General features: G+C 44.7%; 1 protein-coding gene across 2 annotated transcripts in view; it reads right to left on the reverse strand.

Annotated features, from left to right (window-relative positions):
• Positions 1-20,668, reverse strand: part of LOC129845970 (disintegrin and metalloproteinase domain-containing protein 9-like) — a 49,783-nt gene that overhangs the window by 19,750 nt on the left and 9,365 nt on the right. For both annotated transcript variants that reach the window (XM_055913958.1, XM_055913957.1), the window contains exons 6-15: positions 17,422-17,614; positions 17,141-17,203; positions 16,708-16,779; positions 15,134-15,303; positions 12,778-12,868; positions 10,619-10,749; positions 8,033-8,204; positions 915-1,004; positions 488-683; positions 224-332 (exon numbers count right to left, since the gene is read on the reverse strand). In XM_055913958.1, the coding sequence (XP_055769933.1) occupies positions 224-332; positions 488-683; positions 915-1,004; positions 8,033-8,204; positions 10,619-10,749; positions 12,778-12,868; positions 15,134-15,303; positions 16,708-16,779; positions 17,141-17,203; positions 17,422-17,614 (1,287 nt within the window). The remainder of the gene's footprint in view (positions 1-223; positions 333-487; positions 684-914; positions 1,005-8,032; positions 8,205-10,618; positions 10,750-12,777; positions 12,869-15,133; positions 15,304-16,707; positions 16,780-17,140; positions 17,204-17,421; positions 17,615-20,668) is intronic.

Below are 20,668 nucleotides of genomic sequence, written 5' to 3' on the forward strand. Positions count from 1 at the left end.
CAACCAACCAACCCTTATTTGATTACTCCATGATTCCATGTGTTATTTCATAGTTTTGATGTCTTCACTATTATTCTACAATGTAGAAAATAGTAAAAATAAAGAAAAACCTTTGAATGAGTAGGTGTGTACAAACTTTTGACTGGTACTGTAAGTAATGAAATGTTTCTTATCTTACTTTGTCATCAATTATGAATGCCGATGACAAATTCAGATCACTTACGCCAAACTACATTTCACATAGCTCCCCGACGAGGTCATTCCACAGTTCCCAAACGTATCCCCCTTTAGATTAGCCGTCTGAAAGCAGATGTCTGCTGCCTTGCTTGCACCTGGGAAAGAAAAATAAATCAAAGATTTAAAATGTCAGACTAAGAAATAAAGAAGGAAAATAGTAACTGTCAGACAAGGTTACAGTTACTTCCTTGTTTGTTTTAAAAGGCCAGTGCAGTCAGATGTGTCAGATATAGCGGTGTTTATTTTGTACCCGTTTCAAAAAGATGTTTGCATTGGTAGTCGTAGGTCTGGCAGCGGCCCTCGTAACAGTACGCCGCGCTGTTCTCACAGAGAAGGCCATCCATGAGATAGAAGTCAGACGGACAGAAGGATGCTGAGCCGTTGCAGTATTCTGGGAGGTCACACGTGTTGACAGATCCCCTACACGGTGTCCCTGACACGCTGATCTGAAAAATTGGGAGAGAAATTAGACCGGAGAAACGTTCATAATTTTTCAAAATCGGTTTACGGATCCCATCATTGCGTCAAAAGTTGAAACCTCTGACGAAATAGCGCAACACAATTCTAGGCCCTCCCCCCAACAAACTGCTTTCATTTGAAAATCATTGATTTGCTGTCCGGTTTTGGGGAGCGCCCTAATCCATAGAGTTTTAAAGACCGACAGCAGCTGGACTAACCTTGCAGTCCTTGCAGCAGCCTCCCTGAGCGCAGGCCGATCCCCAGGTCAACTTACAGGTGGCCGCGTCACAGCACTTATTGGTACATTCCTGCAACAATCGACAAGATTAGCAAACTTAGGCATGCCAAAAACTAAATTCTGAACCTACACATCCATGGACAACTGACCAAATTATAAAATACATGCATTGTAATTTTGAATTCTTTAAAAAAAGTGTTGTCTATCAACCATGACACGCTACCTGGGTCTGACATATTTGATGGAAAATTACTGAGGATAATATTGAACGATATTGCCACTCCTATTTTCCATATCTTCAATCTAAGCCTACTAGAAAGTGTATGCCACCAGGCCTGGAGGGAAGCCAAAGTCATTCCCCTACCTAAGAATAGCAAAGCCCGCTTTACTGGCTCAAACAGCCTGTTACCAACCCTTAGTAAACTTTTGGTGATTTTGTTTTTAGCAGATACAATGCTAGTTCACAGTAAACAACTGAACATTTTCAGCACAATTATAAGGAAGGGCATTCAACACGCACAGCACTTACACAAATGACTGATTGGCTGAGAGAAATGACTGATTGGCTGAGAGAAATGACTGATTGGCTGAGAGAAATGGAAAATTAACAGATTGTGGGGGACAGCTTCTGACATTATCGGTCATAATCTGCTGTTGGGAAAAACGTCTGTGTTATGGCTTTACACCCCCTGCTATAATGTGTTATGGCTTTACACCCCCTGCTATAATGTGTTATGGCTTTACACCCCCTGCTATAATGTGTTATGGCTTTACACCCCCTGCTATAATGTGTTATGGCTTTACACCCCCTGCTATAATGTGTTATGGCTTTACACCCCCTGCTATAATGTGTTATGGCTTTACACCCCCTGCTATAATGTGTTATGGCTTTACACCCCCTGCTATAATGTGTTATGGCTTTACACCCCCTGCTATAATGTGTTATGGCTTTACACCCCCTGCTATAATGTGTTATGGCTTTACACCCCCTGCTATAATGTGTTATGGCTTTACACCCCCTGCTATAATGTGTTATGGCTTTACACCCCCTGCTATAATGTGTTATGGCTTTACACCCCCTGCTATAATGTGTTATGGCTTTACACCCCCTGCTATAATGTGTTATGGCTTTACACCCCCTGCTATAATGTGTTATGGCTTTACACCCCCTGCTATAATGTGTTATGGCTTTACACCCCCTGCTATAATGTGTTATGGCTTTACACCCCCTGCTATAATGTGTTATGGCTTTACACCCCCTGCTATAATGTGTTATGGCTTTACACCCCCTGCTATAATGTGTTATGGCTTTACACCCCCTGCTATAATGTGTTATGGCTTTACACCCCCTGCTATAATGTGTTATGGCTTTACACCCCCTGCTATAATGTGTTATGGCTTTACACCCCCTGCTATAATGTGTTATGGCTTTACACCCCCTGCTATAATGTGTTATGGCTTTACACCCCCTGCTATAATGTGTTATGGCTTTACACCCCCTGCTATAATGTGTTATGGCTTTACACCCCCTGCTATAATGTGTTATGGCTTTACACCCCCTGCTATAATGTGTTATGGCTTTACACCCCCTGCTATAATGTGTTATGGCTTTACACCCCCTGCTATAATGTGTTATGGCTTTACACCCCCTGCTATAATGTGTTATGGCTTTACACCCCCTGCTATAATGTGTTATGGCTTTACACCCCCTGCTATAATGTGTTATGGCTTTACACCCCCTGCTATAATGTGTTATGGCTTTACACCCCCTGCTATAATGTGTTATGGCTTTACACCCCCTGCTATAATGTGTTATGGCTTTACACCCCCTGCTATAATGTGTTATGGCTTTACACCCCCTGCTATAATGTGTTATGGCTTTACACCCCCTGCTATAATGTGTTATGGCTTTACACCCCCTGCTATAATGTGTTATGGCTTTACACCCCCTGCTATAATGTGTTATGGCTTTACACCCCCTGCTATAATGTGTTATGGCTTTACACCCCCTGCTATAATGTGTTATGGCTTTACACCCCCTGCTATAATGTGTTATGGCTTTACACCCCCTGCTATAATGTGTTATGGCTTTACACCCCCTGCTATAATGTGTTATGGCTTTACACCCCCTGCTATAATGTGTTATGGCTTTACACCCCCTGCTATAATGTGTTATGGCTTTACACCCCCTGCTATAATGTGTTATGGCTTTACACCCCCTGCTATAATGTGTTATGGCTTTACACCCCCTGCTATAATGTGTTATGGCTTTACACCCCCTGCTATAATGTGTTATGGCTTTACACCCCCTGCTATAATGTGTTATGGCTTTACACCCCCTGCTATAATGTGTTATGGCTTTACACCCCCTGCTATAATGTGTTATGGCTTTACACCCCCTGCTATAATGTGTTATGGCTTTACACCCCCTGCTATAATGTGTTATGGCTTTACACCCCCTGCTATAATGTGTTATGGCTTTACACCCCCTGCTATAATGTGTTATGGCTTTACACCCCCTGCTATAATGTGTTATGGCTTTACACCCCCTGCTATAATGTGTTATGGCTTTACACCCCCTGCTATAATGTGTTATGGCTTTACACCCCCTGCTATAATGTGTTATGGCTTTACACCCCCTGCTATAATGTGTTATGGCTTTACACCCCCTGCTATAATGTGTTATGGCTTTACACCCCCTGCTATAATGTGTTATGGCTTTACACCCCCTGCTATAATGTGTTATGGCTTTACACCCCCTGCTATAATGTGTTATGGCTTTACACCCCCTGCTATAATGTGTTATGGCTTTACACCCCCTGCTATAATGTGTTATGGCTTTACACCCCCTGCTATAATGTGTTATGGCTTTACACCCCCTGCTATAATGTGTTATGGCTTTACACCCCCTGCTATAATGTGTTATGGCTTTACACCCCCTGCTATAATGTGTTATGGCTTTACACCCCCTGCTATAATGTGTTATGGCTTTACACCCCCTGCTATAATGTGTTATGGCTTTACACCCCCTGCTATAATGTGTTATGGCTTTACACCCCCTGCTATAATGTGTTATGGCTTTACACCCCCTGCTATAATGTGTTATGGCTTTACACCCCCTGCTATAATGTGGATTAAGAGTTACCCGTCTAACAGAACACAGAGGGTGTTCTTTAATGGAAGCCTTGTCAACATAATCCTGGTAGAATCAGGCATTCCCCAGGGCAGCTGTCTAGGCCCCTTATTTTGTTCAATCTTTACTAATGAGCTGCCATTGGCTCTGAGAAAATGCTGTGTTCGTCTATGTGTGCTGAGGATTCATTATGATACACGTCAGCTACCACAGCGACTATAATCACTACTTAAAGAGCTGCAGTCAGTTTAAGAATGGGTGGCAAAAAATAAGATGATATTATTTGGGACAAATCATTCACTAAACCCTAAACCTCACCAAAATCTTGTAATGAATAATGTGGAAATTGAGCAAGTTGAGGTGACTAAACTGCTTGGAGTAACCCTAGATTGTGAACAGTCATGGTCAAAACATATTGATGCAACAGCAGCTAAGATGGGGAGAAGTCTGTCCATAATAAAGCACTACTCTGCCTTAACAGCACTATCAGGCCTGAGTTTTGTGGCACCTGGATTACTGTCCAGTTGTGTGGTCAGGTTCCACAAAGAGGGACTTGGGAAATTGCAATTGGCTCAGAACAGGGCAGCACGGCTGGCCCTTGGATGTACACGGATAGCTAACATTAATAATATGCATGTCAATCTCTCCTGGCTCAAAGTGGAGGGGAGATTGACTTCATCACGACCTGTATTTGTAAGAAGCATTGACATGTTGTCTGTTTGAACTACTGGCACACAGCTCAGAGACCAACGCATACCCCACAAGACATGCCACCAGAGGTCTGTTTAAATGACTAGCACACGGCTCAGACACCCACGCATACCCCACAAGACATGCCACCAGAGGTCTGTTTAAATGACTAGCACACGGCTCAGACACCCACGCATACCCCACAAGACATGCCACCAGAGGTCTGTTTAAATGACTAGCACACGGCTCAGACACCCACGCATACCCCACAAGACATGCCACCAGAGGTCTGTTTAAATGACTAGCACACAGCTCAGACACCCACGCATACCCCACAAGACATGCCACCAGAGGTCTGTTTAAATGACTAGCACACGGCTCAGACACCAACGCATACCCCACAAGAACTAATGGGGATCCACAATAAACCCCAGGAAGAGTAGCTGCTGCCTTGGCAGGAACTAATGGGGATCCATAATAAACCTCAGGAAGAGTAGCTGCTGCCTTGGCAGGAACTAATGGGGATCCATAATAAACCTCAGGAAGAGTAGCTGCTGCCTTGGCAGGAACTAATGGGGATCCATAATAAACCCCAGGAAGAGTAGCTGCTGCCTCGGCAGGAACTAATGGGGATCCATAATAAACCCCAGGAAGAGTAGCTGCTGCCTTGGCAGGAACTAATGGGGATCCATAATAAACCCCAAGAAGAGTAGTCGCTGCCTTGGCAGGAACTAATGGGGATCCATAATAAACCCCAAGAAGAGTAGTCGCTGCCTTGGCTGGAACTAATGGGGACCCATAATAAACCCCAAGAAGAGTAGTCGCTGCCTTGGCAGGAACTAATGGGGATCCATAATAAACCCCAGGAAGAGTAGCTGCTGCCTTGGCAGGAACTAATGGGGATCCATAATAAACCCCAAGAAGAGTAGTCGCTGCCTTGGCAGGAACTAATGGGGATCCATAATAAACCCCAAGAAGAGTAGTCGCTGCCTTGGCAGGAACTAATGGGGATCCATAATAAACCCCAAGAAGAGTAGTCGCTGCCTTGGCAGGAACTAATGGGGATCCATAATAAACCCCAGGAAGAGTAGCTGCTGCCTTGGCAGGAACTAATGGAGATCCATAATAAACCCCAGGAAGAGTAGCTGCTGCCTTGGCAGGAACTAATGGGGATCCATAATAAACCCCAGGAAGAGTAGCTGCTGCCTTGGCAGGAACTAATGGGGATCCATAATAAACCCCAGGTAGAGTAGCTGCTGCCTTGGCAGGAACTAATGGAGATCCATAATAAACCCCAGGAAGAGTAGCTGCTGCCTTGGCAGGAAGTAATGGGGATCCATAATAAACCTCAGGAAGAGTAGTTGCTGCCTTGACAGGAACTAATGTGGATCCATAATAAACCCCAGGAAGAGTAGCTGCTGCTTTGGCAGGAACTAATGGGGATCCATAATAAACCCCAGGAAGAGTAGCTGCTGCCTTGGCAGGAGCCTAATGGGGATCCATAATAAACCCCAGGAAGAGCAGCTGTTGCCTTGGCAGGAACTAATGGGGATCCATAATAAACCCCAGGAAGAGTAGCTGCTGCCTTGACAGGAACTAATGGGGATCCGTAATAAACCCCAGGAAGAGTAGCTGCTGCCTTGGCAGGAACTAATGGGGATCCATAATAAACCTCAGGAAGAGTAGTTGCTGCCTTGACAGGAACTAATGTGGATCCATAATAAACCCCAGGAAGAGTAGCTGCTGCTTTGGCAGGAACTAATGGGGATCCATAATAAACCCCAGGAAGAGTAGTTGCTGCCTTGGCAGGCACTAAATGGGGATCTATAATGAATCCAAAACACAACTCTCAGCCAACGCCCCCATTAACACAAAGTAACACAACTCTCAGCCAACGCCCCCATTAACACAACTCTCAGCCAACGCCCCCATTAACACAACTCTCAGCCAACGCCCCCATTAACACAAAGTAACACAACACTCAGCCAACGCCCCCATTAACACAAAGTAACACAACTCTCAGCCAACGCCCCCATTAACACAACTCTCAGCCAACGCCCCCATTAACACAACACTCAGCCAACGCGCCCCCATTAACACAACTCAGCCAACGCCCCCATTAACACAAAGTAACACAACTCTAAGCCAACGCCCCCATTAACACAACTCTCAGCCAAATATCATCAATCAATGTGTGAATGAATCAATGTGTGAATGAATCAATGTGTGAATGAATCAACGAATCAAGCCTAATAGAAAGCCATTAAATAGGTCACTTTTCCCACTAGTATCATGTGTGAGGCACCATGTTGACAGACAGGAAGTCAGACAGTACCTGGGGTGTTCCACAGTCAGTCAGACAGTACCTGGGGTGTTCCACAGTCAGTCAGACAGTACCTGGGGTGTTCCACAGGAAGTCAGACAGTACCTGGGGTGTTCCACAGTCAGTCAGACAGTACCTGGGGTGTTCCACAGTCAGTCAGACAGTACCTGGGGTGTTCCACAGTCAGTCAGACAGTACCTGGGGTGTTCCACAGTCAGTCAGACAGTACCTGGGGTGTTCCACAGTCAGTCAGACAGTACCTGGGGTGTTCCACAGTCAGTCAGACAGTACCTGGGGTGTTCCACAGTCAGTCAGACAGTACCTGGGGGTGTTCCACAGTCAGTCAGACAGTACCTGGGGTGTTCCACAGGAAGTCAGACAGTACCTGGGGTGTTCCACAGGAAGTCAGACAGTACCTGGGGTGTTCCACAGGAAGTCAGACAGTACCTGGGGTGTTCCACAGGAAGTCAGACAGTACCTGGGGTGTTCCACAGGAAGTCAGACAGTACCTGGGGTGTTCCATAGTCAGACAGTACCTGGGGTGTTCCACAGTCAGTCTCCACAGTAAGTCAGACAGTACCTGGGGTGTTCCACAGTCAGTCAGACAGTACCTGGGGTGTTCCACAGTCAGTCAGACAGTACCTGGGGTGTTCCACAGTCAGTCAGACAGTACCTGGGGTGTTCCACAGTCAGTCAGACAGTACCTGGGGTGTTCCACAGTCAGTCAGACAGTACCTGGGGTGTTCCACAGTCAGTCAGACAGTACCTGGGGTGTTCCACAGTCAGTCAGACAGTACCTGGGGTGTTCCACAGTCAGTCAGACAGTACCTGGGGTGTTCCACAGGAAGTCAGACAGTACCTGGGGTGTTCCACAGGAAGTCAGACAGTACCTGGGGTGTTCCACAGGAAGTCAGACAGTACCTGGGGTGTTCCACAGGAAGTCAGACAGTACCTGGGGTGTTCCACAGTCACAGTCCTCTCCTCCCTCTAATATGCCGTTGCCACATTTAGCCACGGAGACGATGTTGGACTGGGAGGGCTGGTTCAACAGACACACCCCTCCTCCACGCAGGACCAGACGCTCAAAGTCAGAGGCACTACAGTCACTGAAGAGGGTGGATCCACTGAGGAGGAGAAGACAGACAATGTTGTACGTGAATAACGATGGAATCATTCAAATCAATCACAATCAATGACTCCATTTCTATGAGACATACACTTATCAGTATGGCCAAAAGTATGTGGACACCTGCTCGTCAAAAATCTCATTCTAAAATCATGGGCGTTAATATGGAGTTCGTCCCCGCTTTGCTGCTATAACAGCCTCCACTCTTCTGGGTAGGCTTTCCACTAGATGTTGGAACATTGCTGCTGTAACAGCCTCCACTCTTCTGGGAAGACTTTCCACTAGATGTTGGAACATTGCTGCTTTAACAGCCTCCACTCTTCTGGGAAGGCTTTCCACTAGATGATGGAACATTGCTGCTTTAACAGCCTCCACTCTTCTGGGAAGGCTTTCCACTAGATGTTGGAACATTGCTGCTGTAACAGCCTCCACTCTTCTGGGAAGGCTTTCCACTAGATGATGGAACATTGCTGCTTTAACAGCCTCCACTCTTCTGGGAAGGCTTTCCACTAGATGTTGGAACATTGCTGCTGTAACAGCCTCCACTCTTCTGGGAAGGCTTTCCACTAGATGTAGGAACATTGCTGCTATAACAGCCTCCACTCTTCTTGGAAGGCTTTCCACTAGATGTTGGAACATTGCTGCTGTAACAGCCTCCACTCTTCTGGGAAGGCTTTCCACTAGATGTTGGAACATTGCTGCTATAACAGCCTCCACTCTTCTGGGAAGGCTTTCCACTAGATGTTGGAACATTGCTGCTGTAACAGCCTCCACTCTTCTGGGAAGGCTTTCCACTAGATGTTGGAACATTGCTGCTATAACAGCCTCCACTCTTCTGGGAAGGCTTTCCACTAGATGTTGGAACACTGCTGCTATAACAGCCTCCACTCTTCTGGGAAGGCTTTCCACTAGATGTTGGAACATTGCTGCTATAACAGCCTCCACTCTTCTGGGAAGGCTTTCCACTAGATGTTGGAACATTGCTGCTATAACAGCCTCCACTCTTCTGGGAAGGCTTTCCACTAGATGTTGGAACATTGCTGCTATAACAGCCTCCACTCTTCTGGGAAGGCTTTCCACTAAATGTTGGAACATTGCTGCTATAACAGCCTCCACTCTTCTGGGAAGGCTTTCCACTAAATGTTGGAACATTGCTGCTATAACAGCCTCCACCCTTCTGGGAAGGCTTTCCACTAGATGTTGGAACATTGCTGCGGGGACTTGCTTCCATTCAGCCACAAGAGCATTAGTGAGTTTGGATGATGTTGGATGATTAGGTCTGGCTTGCAGTCGGCATTCCAATTCATCCCAAAGGTGTTCGATGGGGTTGAGGTTAGGGCTCTGTGCAGGCCAGTCAAGTTCTTCCACATAGATCTCGACAAACCATTTCTGTATGGACCTCGCTTTGTGCATGGAGGCATTGTCATGCTGAAACAGGAAAGGGCCCTTCCCCAAACTGTTGCCACGAAGTTGGAAAAACAGACTCGTCTAGAATGTCATTGTATGCTGTAGCATTAAGATTTCCCTTCACTGGAACTAAGGGGCCCGAACCATGAAAAACAGCCCCAGACCATTATTCCTCCTCCACCAAACTTTACAGTTGACACTATGCATTGGGGCAGGTAGCGTTCTCCTGGCATCCTCCAAAACCCAGATTCGTCCGTCAGACTGCCAGACGGTGAAGCGTGATTCATCACTCCAGAGTCCAATAGCGGCGAGCTTTACACCACTCCAGCCGACGCTTGGCATTGCGCATGGTGATCTTAGGCTTGTGTGCGGCTGCTCAGCCATGGAAACCCATTTCATGAAACTCCCGACAAACACTTCTTGTGCTGAAGTTGCTTCCAGAGGCAGTTTGGAGCTGAGTAGTGAGTGTTGCAACCGAGGACAGACAATTTTTACGCGCTACTCGCTCCAGCACTCGGCGGTCCCGTTCTGGCAGCTTGTGTGGCCTACCACTTCGCGGCTGAGCTGTTGTTGCTCCTAGACGTTTCCACTTCACAATAACAGCACTTACAGTTGACCGGGGCGTCTCTAGCAGGGCATCATTTTGACGTTACGACAGTGCCACGTTGAAAGTCACTGAGCTCTTCAGTAAGGCCATTCTACTGCCAATGTTTGTCTCTGGAGATTGCATGGCAGTGTGCTAGATTTTATACACTTGTCAGCATTGGGTGTGGCCGAACTAACCAGATCCACTCATCTGAAGGGGTGTCCACATACTTTTGTATACATAGTGTAACTCAGCAGGTGAGTGTAAATAGTGTTGACCAATACAGTGGCAACCTTACAGCTAATATAGTTCAACAAACAGGTTGAATAGCAGATGGCCTCTGAAGGAAAAGGGTGAAAATACAGGAGAACGTTGCTTTGATTTCGTGGTGACGACAGTTGGGCGAGTACTTTACTTACGTTGCCGTGGCAGCCATGATACAGCTCCCTCCATTACAGGTGCAGCGGCCGTCGTCGTGATTCATGCCCAGGTTATGGCCCATCTCGTGGGCCACTACAGTAGAGACGTAGCCCAGATTGTCACCACTATACTGTGGAGAACATTCCATAGAAGACCACATGCTGTTCAGATTTGAAATGGTTAAAAATATATATATATATATATATATATATATATATATATATATATATATATATATATATATATATATATATATATATATATATATATATATATATATATATATATATATATATATATATAAACATACATATATATATATATATAAACATACATATATATACATACATATATATACATACATATATATATATACATATATATAAACATACATATATATATATATAAACATACACATATATATATATATACACATATATATATATATAAACATATATATATATAAACATATATATATATAAACATCTTTTCAACTCCTTTTGTGCTTTTGGTTTAAATCAATTGTCATTTTCTTCTTAAACATACATACATACATACATACATACATACATACATACATACATACATACATACATACATACATACATATATATATATGTTTAAGAAGAAAATGACAATTGATTTAAACCAAAAGCACAAAAGGAGTTGAAAAAGACTCTGAATACTATAAATGTTAACAGGAGCCTTTGGAACATGGTATTACAACATGGTACATTACAACACATAGGAATGTGACAGGAACACACAGGAATCTGAGGAATGCCACAAAGACACTGTGCTTCGTCATCGTGGACTGGTTTTACCCGTTTACATCTGCATAGCAGATAAACTCCTGTGTTATTAATGAGATGAGTCCAAAATGGCACCCTATTCCTTTATAGTGCACTACTGTTGATCAAGGCTCCGGGTAAAAATGAGTGTTTTAAAGGGAATAGGGTGCCATTTGATAGGGTGGCCATTTGGGACACAGCCAATAGGGTGCCATTTGATAGGGTGGCCATTTGGGACACAGACAATAGGGTGCCATTTGGGAGGAAGTCATGGTGTGTCTGAGAACAAACTGTCTTCTACATCTGACTGCCTCATGAATAATCTAGACCTATCAGGTGGCTGACATGACCTCACAACGCTAACAACCACAACCTCAGATGGTGCTAGCTGGCTGGGTTACAAGGATTAGTCTGCTAGGTGTTTGGGTCCTGGCTGGGTTACAAGGATCAGTCTGCTAGGTGTTAGGGTCCTGGCTGGGTTACAAGGATTAGTCTGCTAGGTGTTAGGGTCCTGTCTAGGTTACAAGGATTAGTCTGCTAGGTGTTAGGGTCCTGTCTAGGTTACAAGGATTAGGGTCCTGTCTAGGTTACAAGGATTAGTCTGCTATGTGTTAGGGTCCTGTCTAGGTTACAAGGATTAGTCTGCTAGGTGTTAGGGTCCTGTCTAGGTTACAAGGATTACTGCAAGGTGTTAGGGTCCTGTCTAGGATACAAGGATTAGTCTGCTAGGTGTTAGGGTCCTGGCTGGGTTACAATGATTAGTCTGCTAGGTGTTAGGGTCCTGTCTAGGTTACAAGGATTAGTCAGCTAGGTGTTAGGGTCCTGTCTAGGTTACAAGGATCAGTCTGCTAGGTGTTAGGGTCCTGTCTAGGTTGCAAGGATTAGTCTGCTAGGTGTTAGGGTCCTGGCTGGGTTACAAGGATTAGTCTGCTAGGTGTTAGGGTCCTGTCTAGGTTATACGGATTGGTCTGCTAGGTGTTAGGGTCCTGTCTAGGTTACAAGGATTGGTCAGCTAGGTGTTAGGGTCCTGTCTAGGTTGCAAGGATTGGTCTGCTAGGTGTTAGGGTCCTGTCTAGGTTACAAGGCTTAGTCTGCTAGGTGTTAGGGTCCTGTCTAGGTTACAAGGATTAGTCTGCTAGGTGTTAGGGTCCTGTCTCTGTCTAGGTTACAAGGATTAATCTGCTACACCCCTAATGGTGAATACTCCACCCCTAATGGTGAATACTCCACCCCTAATGGTGAATACTCCACCCCTAATGGTGAATACTCCACCCCTAATGGTGAATACTCCACCCCTAATGGTGAATACTCCACCCCTAATGGTGAATAATACATGAAGCTTAGAAACCAATCCTATCACTACTAACCACATTGATTCCTCCAGCGGTGGCCATCGAACACACTGTGCCCACGAACGCCATGCCCAGGATGCCTCCCGCATACGCTCCCCCAAGACCACTGGGAAACAAAGAGAGAAAAACATGTCAAACATTACAGGACAAAACAGAGATGATCAACTAACAGACCACTGAGAAAACATTACAGGGCAAAACAGAGATGATCAACTAACAGACCCCTGAGAAAACATTACAGGACAAAACAAAGACGATCAACTAACAGACCACTGAGAAAACATTACAGGGCAAAACAAAGACGATCAACTAACAGACCCCTGAGAAAACATTACAGGACAAAACAAAGACGATCAACTAACAGACCCCTGAGAAAACGTATAAAACATTACAGGACAAAACAAAGATGACCAACTAACAGACCCCTGAGAAAACGTATAAAACATTACAGGACAAAACAAAGATGATCAACTAACAGACCACTGAGAAAACATTACAGGACAAAACAGAGATGATCAACTAACAGACCACTGGGAAACAAAGAGAGAAAAACATATAAAACATTACAGGGCAAAACAGAGATGATCAACTAACAGACCACTGAGACAACATTACAGGACAAAACAAAGATGATCAACTAACAGACCCCTGAGAAAACGTATAAAACATTACAGGACAAAACAAAGATGATCAACTAACAGACCACTGAGACAACATTACAGGACAAAACAAAGATGATCAACTAACAGACCACTGAGAAAACATTACAGGACAAAACAAAGATGATCAACTAACAGACCACTGAGAAAACTTTACAGGACAAAACAAAGATGATCAACTAACAGACCACTGAGAAAACATATAAAACATTACAGGACAAAACAAAGATGATCAACTAACAGACCACTGAGAAAACATTACAGAACAAAACAAAGATGATCAACTAACAGACCACTGAGACAACATTACAGGACAAAACAGAGATGATCAACTAACAGACCACTGAGACAACATTACAGGATAAAACAAAGATGATCAACTAACAGACTACTGAGACAACATTACAGGATAAAACAAAGATGATCAACTAACAGACCACTGGGGAAACATAAAAAATGTATTGTAGCTGAAAATACATTCCAACTCCCATCAGTCGACACTACAGTCAACTTACATGAGTTTAACCCTCAAATTCAACTGTGGGCCTGGAAACCAGTTCCACTACTTTAGTTCATTGTTCCCCCACTGAGTTGGACCTGGGACACCAGGTGGGTGATATTAATAATCAGGGCCTGATTTAGACCTGGGATACCAAGTGGGTGATATTAATGATCAGGGCCTGATTTAGACCTGGGACACCAGGTGGGGTGATATTAATGATCAGGGCCTGATTTAGACCTGGGACACCAGGTGGGTGATATTAATGATCAGGGCCTGATTTAGACCTGGGACACCAGGTGGGGTGATATTAATGATCAGGGCCTGATTTAGACCTGGGACACCAGGTGGGTGATATTAATGATCAGGGCCTGATTTAGACCTGGGACACCAGGTGGGTGATATTAATGATCAGGGCCTGATTTAGACCTGGGACACCAGGTGGGTGATATTAATGATCAGGGCCTGATTTAGACCTGGGACACCAGGTGGGTTATATTAATGATCAGGGCCTGATTTAGACCTGGGACACCAGGTGGGTGATATTCACTATCAGGTTGAGGAGAAAACCAGCAGTGGTCCGGACCTCGTAGGGTTTAAGATGATCGGCTATCGGGAACACAATTTAAACATCTATCAACTGGTCATCGTTATGCAGTGACTGGAGACAAACTGCTCAGTATTATAGATGAACACGTGATAGTCTGTCGTCAGATGTTAATCCCAGACCTGACTAAAGACTACACACCAGCCGTATTCAAATCATTTTATTTATTTATTTTTTGCCTTCACCTCCCTCATCTCACCTCACTTGCTCACATTGTATATAGACTTATTTTCTACTGTATTATTGACTATATGTTTGTTTTTACTCCATGTGTAACTCTGTGTTGTTGTATGTGTCGAACTGCTTTGCTTTATCTTGGCCAGGTCGCAATTGAAAATGAGAACGTGTTCTCAACTTGCCTACCTGGTTAAATAAAAGGTGAAATAAAAAATAAATAAAACGTACTGACATATGCAAATATCGATTACAACAGAATATACCAGTTAGCAGACAGTTTTTTCCCCAAAGCTACGTACACAATGTAGTGACTGTATGCATTGTTAGTATGTGTACAAGTGATCACTATGGGAATTGAACCCACAACCTATCAGGCATCATTCTCTTCCCAACTGAGCCAATCAGAGACCGTACACCCCTCCAACTCACACAATGAGCTGTGCGTCATCGTGCCTGATCCGCGGTAGCAGATACGTCTTCCTCCAATTGACGAACAGCCCCAACACTTCCCCTGCAGAACCGTCCACGCTGAAGGGGTTGGCGTCCTTAAAGATCTCCAGGCCTACCAGCACCACGCGGATATTCAGCTTCTTATAGTACTGCAGACGAATACAGAACACATAGAAAATATATCACGTTATGCTAAGTATTTACAGGACACACAGACACAGTCTCAGGGCCTGAGTTAGACCTGGGACACCAGGTGGGTGATTCCCCTCTAATCAGAGCCTGATTTAAACCTGGGACACCAGGTGGGTGATTCCCCTCTAATCAGGGCCTGATTTAGACCTGGGACACCAGGTGGGCGATTCCCCTCTAATCAGGGCCTGATTTAGACCTGGGACACCAGGTGGGCGATTCCCCTCTAATCAGGGCCTGAGTTAGACCTGGGACACCAGGTGGGCGATTCCCCTCTAATCAGGGCCTGATTTAGACCTGGGACACCAGGTGGGCGATTCCCCTCTAATCAGGGCCTGATTTAGACCTGGGACACCAGGTGGGCGATTCCCCTCTAATCAGGGCCTGATTTAGACCTGGGACACCAGGTGGGCGATTCCCCTCTAATCAGGGCCTGATTTAGACCTGGGACACCAGGTGGGGGATTCCCCTCTAATCAGGGCCTGATTTAGACCTGGGACACCAGGTGGGCGATTCCCCTCTAATCAGGGCCTGATTTAGACCTGGGACACCAGGTGGGCGATTCCCCTCTAATCAGGGCCTGATTTAGACCTGGGACACCAGGTGGGGGATTCCCCTCTAATCAGGGCCTGATTTAGACTTGGGACACCAGGTGGGTGATTCCCCTCTAATCAGGGCCTGATTTAGACCTGGGACACCAGGTGGGTGATTCCCCTCTAATCAGGGCCTGATTTAGACCTGGGACACCAGGTGGGTGATTCCCCTCTAATCAGGGCCTGATTTAGACCTGGGACACCAGGTGGGGTGATATTAATGATCAGGGCCTGATTTAGACCTGGGACAGGGGGGGGTGATATTAACGATCAGGTAGAACAGACAAGCAGCAGTAGTCCGGACCTCCCAGGGTAACATTTGAACAGCCCTGGTCTAGTACATTCTCTAGCTTCTCCTGGGGGAAGAGCTCATTGTAGCCAATGAGGATGAAGAGGACTGAGGAAGTAAGTTTCAGTGTAACATTGTTGTTTGCTTGAGAGAGAGAGCGAGACAGAGAGAGAGCGAGAGAGCGAGAGAGCGAGAGAGCGAGAGAGCGAGAGAGCGAGAGAGCGAGAGAGCGAGAGAGCGAGAGAGCGAGAGAGCGAGAGAGCGAGAGAGCGAGAGAGCGAGAGAGCGAGAGAGAGCGAGAGAGAGCGAGAGAGCGAGAGAGAGCGAGAGAGAGCGAGAGAGCGAGAGAGCGAGAGAGCGAGAGAGAGCGAGAGAGAGCGAGAGAGAGAGCGAGAGAGAGCGAGAGAGAGCGAGAGAGAGAGCGAGAGAGAGAGCGAGAGAGAGAGCGAGAGAGAGAGCGAGAGAGAGAGATGTTTAGTCACCCCATCCAGCAGATTGGCTAGTTCCACCATCTCCTCTCGCACCGCTGTCTCGTTCTTCTTCTTGTAGGTATACTGTGAACATGTTCAGAAAGAGGCAGAACTCAGTCAGTTGATCATCATTACACATTCGAATACAATCCATTGGAGTAGCATTGACGTAGGATTATCCATTAGGCAAGTGGTTCTGAAACCTCTCCTCGAGGACCCTCAGACATTTTCACAATGTTGTTGTAGCCCTGAACTATCTCACCTGATTGACCAATTGAAAGGGCTTGATGATTAGTTGACAAGTTGAAATCAGGTGTGTTAGCTGGGGAATAGTTAAAATACATGGAACGGCTGGGCGGTCCAAGAGGAGAGGTCGTAAAAACCCCTGTGTTAGCCTATTGAAAGTTATATATTTATAAAATTTCAAAAATAGTAAGTATTTTACCCTGAGAAAGTCCGCAACCAACACCAACTCTACATATCTGGTCTGAGGTAAATTACGTTTTCTCTGTTAAGAAGAAGAAATGAAAGAAAGTCCTTAGTGAGACTGGTACATCCATTAACGTGTGTTTAGTCTGACAGACATCCAGTACATTCACCCTGTAAACACTTTAATATCTGTTACGTTCTGCTATGCTGAGTAATGGAAACATCCAGTACATTCACCCTGTAAACACTTTAATATCTGTTACGTTCTGCTATGCTGCGTAACGGAAACATCCCAACCCGTAAAAGTGCCGTCATCGAGAGGGAAGGGTCGAAAGACGAGTGACTCTCAGTGTGCGACGTCTCATTGGTCACTCCACAGACAAAGGGCTCCGATTGGCTGTGCTCTAGGCGGTAGAGGAGGTGCTCGTTGTTTGTCGACTGCTTGACTGGTTCCAGCCCATAACTCTGGTTGCCAAGGAGAATGACACCCCTACGAAGAAGAAGTGCAGACAGACAGATTCATAATCAACGCTGACAAATTACAGATCACCACAATGGTTTCACAACATTTCCTCGAATCAAGCTGAAGTCATTGATTAGAAGGAGAGGACAGGGAACGACAGGATAACTGGTTAGACAAACCAGGAAACTATTATGAAAGGACTGGAGAACTTCCTTGTTAAAACTTCTTTGGGACTGGGGGGCAGTATTGAGTAGCTTGGATGAATAAGGTGCCCGGAGTAAACTGCCTGCTACTCAGGCCCAGTTGCTAATATATGCATATTATTAGTAGATTTGGATAGAAAACACTCTGAAGTTTCTAAAACTGTTTGAATTATGTCTGAGTATAACAGAACTCATATGGCAGGCAAAAACCTGAGAAGAAATCCAACCAGGAAGTGGGAAATCTGAGGTTTGTAGTTTTTCAACTCATCCCCTATCGAAAACAGTGTCTATGGGGTCATATTGCACTTCCTAAGGCTTCCACTAGATGTCAACAGTCTTTAGAACCTTGTTTGATGCTTCTACTGTGAAGTGGGGGCTCATAAGGGCTGTTTGAGCCAGGTGTCTGGCAGAGTGCCATGAGCTCGTGACGCGCGTTCACGTGAGAGTTAGCTTGCGTTCCATTGCATTTCTACAGACAAAGGAATTCTCCGGTTGGAACATTATTGAAGATTTATGATAAAAAAACATCCTAAAGATTGATTCTATACTTCGTTTGACATGTTTCTACGAACTGTAATATAACTTTTAGTCTGAACTTTCGCATGGACTTGCCGGCGCGTCGTGATTTGGGATTGTATACTAAATGCGCGGACAACAAGGAGGTATTTGGACGTAAATGAGGGACTTTATCAAACAAATCAAACATTTATTGTGGAACTGGGATTCCTGGGTGTGCATTCTGATGAAGATCATCAAAGGTAAGTGAATATTTATAACGCTATTTCTGACTTCTGGTGACTGCACAACATGGCGGATATCTGTTTGGCTGCTTTGTTGTCTGAAAGCTGTACTCCGATTATTGCATGGTGTGCATTTTCGGTAAAGTTTTTTTTATTTTTTTATTTTTTAAATCTGACACAGCGGTTGCATTGAGGAGAAGTTTATCTATATTTCCATGTCTAACACTTGTATTTTCATCAACATTTATGATGAGTATTTCTGTAAATTGATGTGACTTGGCTGTGACAATCGTTTGTGGTGCTTTAGCCGTAAAGCCTTTTATTTTTTTTTAAATCGGACACCGTGGCTGGATTAACGAGAAGTTTATCTTTAAAATTGTGTATAATACTTGTATGTTTGAGGAATTTTAATTATGAGATTTATGTTTCGAATTTGGCGCCCTGCACTTTCACTGGCTGTTGTTGAGGTGGGACGCTACCGTCCCGAATATCCCAGAGAGGTTTTAGGAGACACTGGAAGCCCTCTCATTGGAACACTGAATGTGGTATAAAACACCACCCTATGTACAGGTCTACAAATACAAAACCATGTGGTCCTCTGTAGCTCAGTTAGTAGAACATGGTCCTCTGTAGCTCAGTTAGTAGAACATGGTCCTCTGTAGCTCAGTTAGTAGAACATGGTCCTCTGTAGCTCAGTTAGTAGAACATGGTCCTCTGTAGCTCAGTTAGTAGAACATGGTCCTCTGTAGCTCAGTTAGTAGAACATGGTCCTCTGTAGCTCAGTTAGTAGAACATGGTCCTCTGTAGCTCAGTTAGTAGAACATGGTCCTCTGTAGCTCAGTTAGTAGAACATGGTCCTCTGTAGCTCAGTTAGTAGAACATGGTCCTCTGTAGCTCAGTTAGTAGAACATGGTCCTCTGTAGCTCAGTTAGTAGAACATGGTCCTCTGTAGCTCAGTTAGTAGAACATGGTCCTCTGTAGCTCAGTTAGTAGAGCATGGTCCTCTGTAGCTCAGTTAGTAGAGCATGGTCCTCTGTAGCTCAGTTAGTAGAGCATGGTCCTCTGTAGCTCAGTTAGTAGAGCATGGTCCTCTGTAGCTCAGTTAGTAGAGCATGGTCCTCTGTAGCTCAGTTAGTAGAGCATGGTCCTCTGTAGCTCAGTTAGTAGAGCATGGTCCTCTGTAGCTCAGTTAGTAGAACATGGTCCTCTGTAGTTCAGTTAGTAGAACATGGTCCTCTGTAGTTCAGTTAGTAGAACATGGTCCTCTGTAGTTCAGTTAGTAGAACATGGTCCTCTGTAGTTCAGTTAGTAGAACATGGTCCTCTGTAGTTCAGTTAGTAGAACATGGTCCTCTGTAGTTCAGTTAGTAGAACATGGTCCTCTGTAGTTCAGTTAGTAGAACATGGTCCTCTGTAGTTCAGTTAGTAGAACATGGTCCTCTGTAGTTCAGTTAGTAGAACATGGTCCTCTGTAGTTCAGTTAGTAGAACATGGTCCTCTGTAGTTCAGTTAGTAGAGCATGGTCCTCTGTAGTTCAGTTAGTAGACCATGGTCCTCTGTAGTTCAGTTAGTAGACCATGGTCCTCTGTAGTTCAGTTAGTAGAGCATGGTCCTCTGTAGTTCAGTTAGTAGAACATGGTCCTCTGTAGTTCAGTTAGTAGAACATGGTCCTCTGTAGTTCAGTTAGTAGAACATGGTCCTCTGTAGTTCAGTTAGTAGAGCATGGTCCTCTGTAGTTCAGTTAGTAGAACATGGTCCTCTGTAGTTCAGTTAGTAGAACATGGTCCTCTGTAGTTCAGTTAGTAGAACATGGTCCTCTGTAGTTCAGTTAGTAGAACATGGTCCTCTGTAGTTCAGTTAGTAGAGCTTGTCTCATACAACGCCAGGATATTAGGTTTGATTGCCACGACCACCCACACATCAAATGTATGAACACATAACTGTTAGGTGCTTTGGATAAAAGCTAAATGGCATATATTAATATTATAATATATTATTATTATTATTATTATTATAATATAAAACAGACCTGAGGTCAGCAGGTACTGAGGGTTAGTATTATTATATATTAGTGAATGGGAGACAGACCTGAGGTCAGTAGATACTGAGGGTTAGTATTATTATATATTAGTGAATGGG

Source organism: Salvelinus fontinalis, unplaced genomic scaffold, assembly GCF_029448725.1.
Source record: "Salvelinus fontinalis isolate EN_2023a unplaced genomic scaffold, ASM2944872v1 scaffold_0414, whole genome shotgun sequence".
NCBI lineage: Eukaryota > Metazoa > Chordata > Actinopteri > Salmoniformes > Salmonidae > Salvelinus > Salvelinus fontinalis.